The sequence below is a fragment of the Zingiber officinale genome, chromosome 3A (assembly GCF_018446385.1).
Source record: "Zingiber officinale cultivar Zhangliang chromosome 3A, Zo_v1.1, whole genome shotgun sequence".
NCBI classification, from domain to species: Eukaryota; Viridiplantae; Streptophyta; class Magnoliopsida; order Zingiberales; family Zingiberaceae; genus Zingiber; species Zingiber officinale.
In genome coordinates, this window is record NC_055990.1 from 67,189,140 (window position 1) to 67,197,260 (window position 8,121).

General features: G+C 36.8%; 1 protein-coding gene and 1 long non-coding RNA gene across 2 annotated transcripts; both read left to right on the plus strand.

Moving 5' to 3' along the window:
• Nucleotides 1-477: 477 nt before the first annotated feature.
• On the plus strand, nt 478-1,347 carry LOC122053806. The gene is made up of 4 exons (XR_006132371.1): nt 478-509; nt 591-646; nt 742-854; nt 1,276-1,347. It is a non-coding gene; the product is annotated as an uncharacterized LOC122053806 (long non-coding RNA).
• Nucleotides 1,348-3,790: 2,443 nt separating this feature from the next.
• Nucleotides 3,791-7,912, plus strand: LOC122051964 (auxin response factor 17-like). The gene is made up of 9 exons (XM_042613328.1): nt 3,791-4,306; nt 4,478-4,518; nt 4,627-4,906; nt 4,985-5,168; nt 5,391-5,485; nt 6,521-6,556; nt 7,139-7,249; nt 7,406-7,553; nt 7,643-7,912. Exons 5-9 carry the CDS (start codon nt 5,468-5,470, stop codon nt 7,750-7,752), a joined length of 423 nt encoding a protein of 140 aa, XP_042469262.1. The 5' UTR covers nt 3,791-4,306; nt 4,478-4,518; nt 4,627-4,906; nt 4,985-5,168; nt 5,391-5,467; the 3' UTR covers nt 7,753-7,912.
• Nucleotides 7,913-8,121: the final 209 nt, after the last annotated feature.

Consider the following 8,121-nt stretch of genomic DNA (forward strand, 5'->3'; position numbering starts at 1 on the left):
TCCCTTCGCCATTTTTTGCCACCGAGTTTTTCTTTCCCTCTCCCTGAAATTTTTTGCCGCCGCGTCTCCCTTCTCCTTTGCCTTCTCAAACCCTAAGCATTTTCATCCACGATCTCTTCACATTTTTCTTTCTTTATCTCTTCACGCTGCCGAACCCCCTCTATGCCGACGATCCCCTCTTTGCGAACTCCTCTCTGCCTAACTGCTCCTCTGAACTCCTTTTCGCATAACCCTTTTAAGTTGAATCCTTCTTTTGCTGAAAATCTCCGCCGAACCACCCTCCTTCATTCCCTCTTCATAGCAAGCTGAACCAGCGCTCTTCGTTTCCTCTTCATTTACCAACTCTCACCAACGAGTTCGTCACCGCCGCTGAGCGGTGGCGAGAGCATTCGATTTTTTGTGGTAGTTTACGGAACCCATAGACAGCCATTTTATTGTTGTTCTACAGTCGATGCCGACGGTGAGCATCAGGAGGGACCACCTTTTTGCTTCTCTCGGCGAAACTTATAGTAACTCTCATTCGATTCTCCCTGTCTCCTTCTTTCTCGTCGTCTGTGTTGCTGCTTATTTTTCAGTTTTAACGATCTCAGCGCAGAAGGAGTTCGAGGAACTATGCTTCAAATTCGGCATCGAGCTCGATGATGTTGTGAGTCCTTGTAGATTTGATTTTATCTTACTCTTTCTTAGTATTCGTTGACTTTATTGTAATCGACTTATTTTATTTGTTCCCTTTCTGCGAAGACTACGGAGAAAGCCATTATTCGGAAAGAGAAGCATCTTGAAGAAGAAGAAGAGGCAGAAGCTGGTGACGAGGATGAGGAAGTCATTTATAAGATCGAGGTCGCAGCCAATAGGTAAAATTTGAATCTTTCTAGTAGGTCTCTAAATCTTAATTAATATTCTGTCTGGTCAACTTGTGTTATTGAGGTGCAAAGAGAAATCATTGCATTAGTTGTTTTCTTTTTTAAATTCAGAATGTATTTAACATACAGAGATGATTAACATCGTTGTCTTTGTACTGTTATTGTATTATTATAAACATTTTATAGATACATGGTAAGCATAGCACTTCATCATCCAGTGTCGATTTCTATTTTCTAATTGGATCACATTATGCATTGTATTTGGCCTTGAGTTTCTAGCCTTTATCTGTTATCCACATACATGCATTTTCAAGAAGGAATAACAATGCAGTATACTTTTGTTGTTCATTTGATGATGGTTGTAATGTTGGTTTTATACCTTCCTTTCCCTATGTGGTAAATTCAACTACAGATATGATTTGCTCTGTCTTGAAGGAATTGCTCGAGCTCTCAGAATTTTCATTGAAAAGGAAGCAAGCCCTTTCTATAGTCTCTGATGTATCATCTAAATCAATACTCAAAATGCATGTCAAACCTGAGGTGATTAAAATCATTGAGACTAGCTTCTCAGGCTTTCTTGTCTTAGTTGTTGCACCAAAAATATTGGCTTGCCAACATATCTTTTTTCTTTATTTTGTGTGAGTAGAACAAAGTTTCTAACAGTGTTCTCTTATTTAATAGACCTCATTGATCCGGCCTTTTGTTGTCTGTGGCATTCTAAGAGGAATCACCTTTGATGAAACAAGATACAACAGCTTCATTAAACTGCAAGATAAATTACACAAAAATATATGTAGGTATGTTTCAAATCTTGCCCGATTTCTCCTGCCTAGTTCTTGCTTCTGAATCATTGTCAAAACTTATCCTTCTTTGAACACCAGGTGAAGAACCTTAGTTGCTATTGGGACACATGATTTGGATACAATACAGGGTCCTTTTTCATATGAGGTAATACACACACCTTGCTTTATGATAAGTCAACGGCAATCCTTCGTAATTTTAGCAAGTGGATGTGTCTATCCTGCAACTTCTAGGTAATCATTTTTTTGTGAGAAAATCTTATAGAGGTTAAAATTTTATACCTTTAGATTGTCATGTTGATTCAAGATGTTCATAACTACTATGGTAAAAGGGCATATGAAGATGTTGATGAAACTCAAGATGATGAGGTGTGCATTGGATTACTCTTTTCCAGTTAGATAAAGTTTCTATATAAAGTGCATTTTTTTTCTCAATAAGAGTCTTGGCCAGTCAAGAGTGTAAGCATGGTTGTTTAAGATAAATTTCTGTATCTCCCTGTGATGTAGGTATTATATTAAGTTATACTACTAACAACCTAATTTCTTTTGTGCTCTGTCTTTCCTTTGGATGTAGATTGACGAAGAGGAATTCAAGGAGGAGCAAAATTCTATTGCATGTCTTATTCACATGTTGTATAATGATGACTTAGAGGAAATGTTGAAGGTAGATCTAGTGAAGTTATGCATTCCAACAACTGTATTCTGTTTATTGACAATCTCTTGGTTATTTGAACTACTATAATTTTTGTTTCTTTCATTTTTCTTTTTGAGGATTCTGTATCATCCTTTCTTTCTTTGTATGAAAGGGAAAAATATTTTAGAGGACCAGGCAATATTCTAGATCTAGAGAAATTAAAGGTCCACCATATAAAATATACTCAGTGTCATTTAGATGGAGTTCTAAGAAACTTTGTATGCCTCTGCACATTCTGGAGTTTCAGGAAACCTTTTTTTTACTAAACTCCATTTCCATTTTTGTATATATAGCCTACATAATTGGCTGATTTCACTTATTGGCCAATTATTAGATGTCGTACTGGACAATTTCACTTATTGTGAAAAGAAAGGAATATGTAGCTAACCAATAGCCTTAGATGAAGATTAAGATGAAATTGCTATTGTGGATTTTGGATTCCAAATTTTTGTGGAAGGCCCTTCACTGATTTGCATTCTGAGGTGGGTTCAAATTAAAGCTTCAATGACATGATGGGGATGATCTAGAAATTAGGAAATACTTCTTCCTTTGTGGCCTATATTTTGAACACAATCTAATTGCAATTTCCTAGGAAGAAGTTTGAATGTTACATATTGATCCTGTCTGAGAAGCTTGACAAAATGGAAAGCTGGGAAGAGAACTTACTATTGATGAAGAAGAACACCTGAGAATTTCCAATCTGAGAAAACCAAAGCGGATCCAAAAGAATAAAGTCACCGAACAACCTTCTTATGTGAAGACCTCAGGACGAAAGAAATGATCCACTGAAGAACACCGAGATCTGGAACTTCCAAGACTTTCTGCGCACAAGAGATCAACTAACACTATTGTCAGTGACCTAAGACCGGGATGGGAATCCCTGGCTAGGCCCTCCGACGCTTAAGTCAATGATCTCTCTTCGTGTGGAAGGAAGGAAGAAGATGAACAGTGATTGAAATTAGGGTTTGTAATGGATAGTTGTGAGTGTGGGGAGCGTAAGCATACCTGGCCAACGGAGAGGATTCCCCTTTTTATACCACTTCATATAACCTCCGTAGTCATGAAGTGGACCCCGGTTTGTTAGAGTTTGTTATGAGATGATGTAAGTCATGTACTTGCAGAAAATACACTACAAGAAAAACCTTCATAGACATCAATGGAACAACAGCAATTTTAAGTAAAAACCGATGTCTTTGAGTATTTTACATTGGTTTTTCAAAAAGCCGGTGTCTATAAGCGCAGATTTTCACTCATAGACATCGGTTTTTAAGCCGATGTCTATGCACGTCTTTTTTTTGTTAATAGACACCGAATTTAACAGCGGTTTTTAAAACTCGGTGTCTATGATAAAATAAAATAATTTAATTTTCCCACCAATACTTAGCCAAAATTTGCAACACTTCACTCTCCCTCCAAACCTAAATCTATATCGCATCGTCCACCGTATACCTTCACGATGCCACCAACACTTTCCTCCTCGCTGTTGGCCGTCCGACCATCTCTCTTAGCCTCATCTCCCTCTTCCCCATCCTAGATCGGCACCCCTTCCTCTCCCGATCAGGATTAGCACACGACGCCCTTTCTTCTCCATCCAACCACACCGCATCTCCTCCAACCCCTCCTTTTGGGTGAGAAGAGGAGCCCTTCTTCACATTCCGGTGATTTTTCCTTCATCCATCTCCAATCCAACATTCCAGCAACTGTTGCTCCCTACCGACTCTATTTATTTGGAGATCGATCTAGTTTTGTGGCGACTTACAACAATTAAAAAAAAGTTTTCTTTGTCCTGCAAGAAGTAAGTCAGGGAAGTTCTGATCGGAAAGGAGTAAACTAGTTGGCAAAGCTTGAGCTTTTTCTAGTTTTCTCTTGCCAAAATCCCATCTGCGGGGAAATCTGTGGCATAAGAAGCATTGTTTCAGCGCTTTGTGGTCTCAGTTGATGCCATTGAAGTAAGGAAACTATCTTCTCGTGATTTCTGTGTTTGACTTTTCTTTCTTCAACCTGTGGTTGTCGTTTATGGAACGGTAGCTGTACCATTCGTGATTATTTTGCGGTTCTTGAGATACCTAGGGATTTTTTTGTATTTTTGTGGAAAATAATTTTTCATTCTATTTTTACAGTGAAAACTACGGCTTTGGCGACTTAGATGCAACCAGTGTCGGTTTGTTCTTTGATCTTTGCAATGGGTCCAAAGACCAGTAGTTGTCCTTTTGAATTTCCATTAGATTTGGGGAAGCTGTATCCACTTGTTTCCTAAATGGTCTTGCAGGGAAAATGGGAATTCTACTTTGAAGGCACTCCTTAATCATTGTACCTTTTCCTTTGCATGTTTGAGTGTTGATTTGCTGATGTCCGTGGTAGCGGAGAAAGCCGAGCCTTTGACCGCCTCTTCATCTTCTCTAGAGGTGGATCCACTTCTCAAGGATTTAACAGAGAAAAAGTTGATCTTTAAGAAGAACGTAGCTACGTTGGCAGCTGAGCTGAAAGATGTCCGACACCGCTTGGTTTTGCAGGAGCAGTCTTTTGCGAAAGAGGCCCATGCTAGGAAGGTAGGTTTTGATTGTAGTTTTGTAGATCAGGTTTGGTGGATGCCTCAGTGGAGGATGAAATTGTGAAGTCCCTGACAGGTAGCAGAGATGAGAGCAGGGAGCATGGAAGAGGAAATAGGCCGGTTGTAGATGTGCTTGCAAGAGAAGGATGAGAAGCTCAATGCAACCTTGAGTACCCCTCAGCAAGTAAAAGCATTAGAAGTTTTATGGTAGATCCTGCCTTGAGCGATGGCTAAAACAATGTGGAAAGAATGTTGGAAAGGTACTTGTCTGACTTCTGGAACTAGAATCCAATTTCCAATTAAATTATGCATTTTTTTTATTTTTATAACGTATCTATTTGTTAATTCTTATTGGCACAATTTGGCAGTGTCCTCAATGTAGTAAGAAGTTTAGGCGAAAAGAAATTGTTAATCTTTATGCACCAGTGATTGTTGTACCTAATGCTGATCTAGAAAAGGTTTCATCTCTTTCTACACTACAGGATCTATTTATTCATGTTGTCTAAATGCTGAATAATTTGGTCATCTTCAGGAAGTGCAATGTTTAAAGAAGGAAAACATGTCTCTTAAAATAGAGGTAAGATTAGAGGACTCATTGTTCTCTATGTGCTGTATTCTGTGTATTTTTTGTTCCTTTTTTTTATTTGTAACCATTGGATATTGATATCGTAATCTTTTTATTTTTCCTTTATCTTATCCAGTGCGTTTTATAAACTGCTCAACATTCTCTTTTTTTAGTTTTTATATAAAAACATCAACCATGTATCTTGCATGTGAACTCAACAAACCATTTTCATTGGGTAAAATGAACATTTCAAAACTATTATACCTTGTGATTAGTACAAGCCATTATATAATTGGTAGACGATTCGAGTATCAATTTATTTGGAAATGTGTATGCAAATGTTCCTATAAAGAAAAATCCAGTTGCTTATGCACTATTTAACATTATTAACTTGATCTATGGCTCTTTCCTTAGGAATGAAACCTTTGGATGCCAATAGGAATTAATAAAGTAACTGCATTGTTCCAATGAGTGAGGAGCTTTTAGCATTTGATCATAAAAAGTATTTTACATGTTAATAAAATTCCCAGTTTGTTAAAGTCTAAGTCAATGCTAGCTTGGAATTTTGTTAACATATTAAATCCTTTATGTGTCATATGCTATAAAGCTCCTCACTCCATAAGCCTATGAAGCCACGTTAAACAGTTTATGTGGATGCATTTTATAACAATGATGGTTATCATTAGGGCCTTATGTTGCATTTTTTTTTTTTGCTGGAATAGGCAAATTATATCTTTTAGTCATTGGTGTATTATTGTTGCTTTAGCATAAACCCATTAGTTTAACTTAGTCGAGGTCAACTAATTGAATTAAATCAATATATGCTGAAATACATTGTTTGACTTGCATATTTCTAATTTGACTGACCCTTAGGAATCTTGCATTCACATGGATGCATGTGCTTCTCTTTATAATATATTTTCTGAGGGATATTTTGAATGAACATTAGGATATCTGAGAATGTGAAAAATTATCATATATGTAATTTGAAAGAATTTACTCAGTGTATTTTCTTATTATTTTTTATGTTTTTTATTGTTTGTGCAGAGAAATGTATTGCTCAAGGAGATTAATAAGCAAAAGGTGATTTCATCATGCAGTCAATTGCATGTAGCATCTTCTTATCATTTTTCATCATTGGAGAGTCATCCTAAGAAATTGTAGTAACATGACCAGCAAAATGTCATGTCATTGGCTATTTTGTTATAAGTTTTCCTGCAAATTTGTTGTGCATATGAATTGTGTGCATTCGGTAGTCTCTGGATAGTGGATCTCATGTTATATCTTAAGGGTTATGTTAGATATTTTCTTGCCTATTTTATGGATAGGATATTCTACAGAGTTGGAACCAAAGCCTATCTAAATTTGTCTTGACTTATTTGATTATGATTTTTTTTCCCCATTATTTGCACCTAGAAATATTTCTGTAATTTGTACCCACAGCTCCTACATGGATCCATAGCTAAATAGGATTTGGATGCATATGACTTTTATTATATGAAATATAATTGACTTAATGTGTATACCAATTTCTCTTGTTTGTGATAAGCTGCTTTTCCAACATGAGTGTATTATTATCTTTGTAATTTGGTGTCAATTCCAATTATTTCAAAGTAAAAAAAAATCAAGGATGGATCTATATTTCTTTTACCTGCATATTTATAGAGTGAGCTAGAGATACATGAAGCACGGGTAATGGGAATAGATAGATCCAGTCACATTGTAATAGTCTCAAGAAAGTCCCCTGGAATTGAACGAGAGCATGTCCTTGACAAGGTAAATCTTCACTCTCAGAGCACTCATGTTGAAACTTAAAAATATTATGATTCATAACATGTAAAAGTGTTGCAATCCATTAATGTTTCTTGAATGCCACCGCTAAGTTCTTAATTTGCCAGTTCCTCTTGAAACTGAATCTGGCTTTTCTTGTAGGTTGGCTGGGATGAGTCAACTTCTGGAGAGAGGCAGCCAAGAGTCTCTCTTTGGGAGATTGAGCCTTTAACAACGTTTCCAATGTATCCATCTTCCTTTCCACTTAGGCTCAAGCGCCCTTGGCCTTCTGACTTGCCCTCACTACAAGGTACTTATCATGTTTGCTTGCTGAATCTTAACTAAATAGGTATGAACTCCTTGCTACTGCCATCTCACTTCTGCCACCTATATGTTTAGGTGGGAGAGATGATCTTATGTGGCTTCGAGACGGAGACAGAGCAATCCAGTCTTGGAATTTCCAGGGATTCTGTAATAAGACGTTTACTGAGTGTTATTTCAAAAGCTAGAAATATGAGTGGCTGAAGGGGAAGAGAACACTAGGGAAGATTTAGTTAAATCTCTGCACAGAGCAAGAAGGATAACGTTGGCACCAGTAAGAAGAATATTTGTGTACTATCTATTACCTTTTGATGTTGTAAGAAAAATAGTTATGTGTAATTTGTGGATACTGACTTGATGTGCACAATATCTATTATCTTTTTATGTTGTAAGAAGAATATTTATGTGTTGGTTATATGGATATTGACTTGGTGTGTTTAGATACATCAGTGCATTTTTATTTGTGATTTTCATAGTGAATTAATAATATTAACTTTATTTTATGATTTGCTTGGTGATAATATTGGTTTTTCACTATTTCGGAAATTGAATTTGTG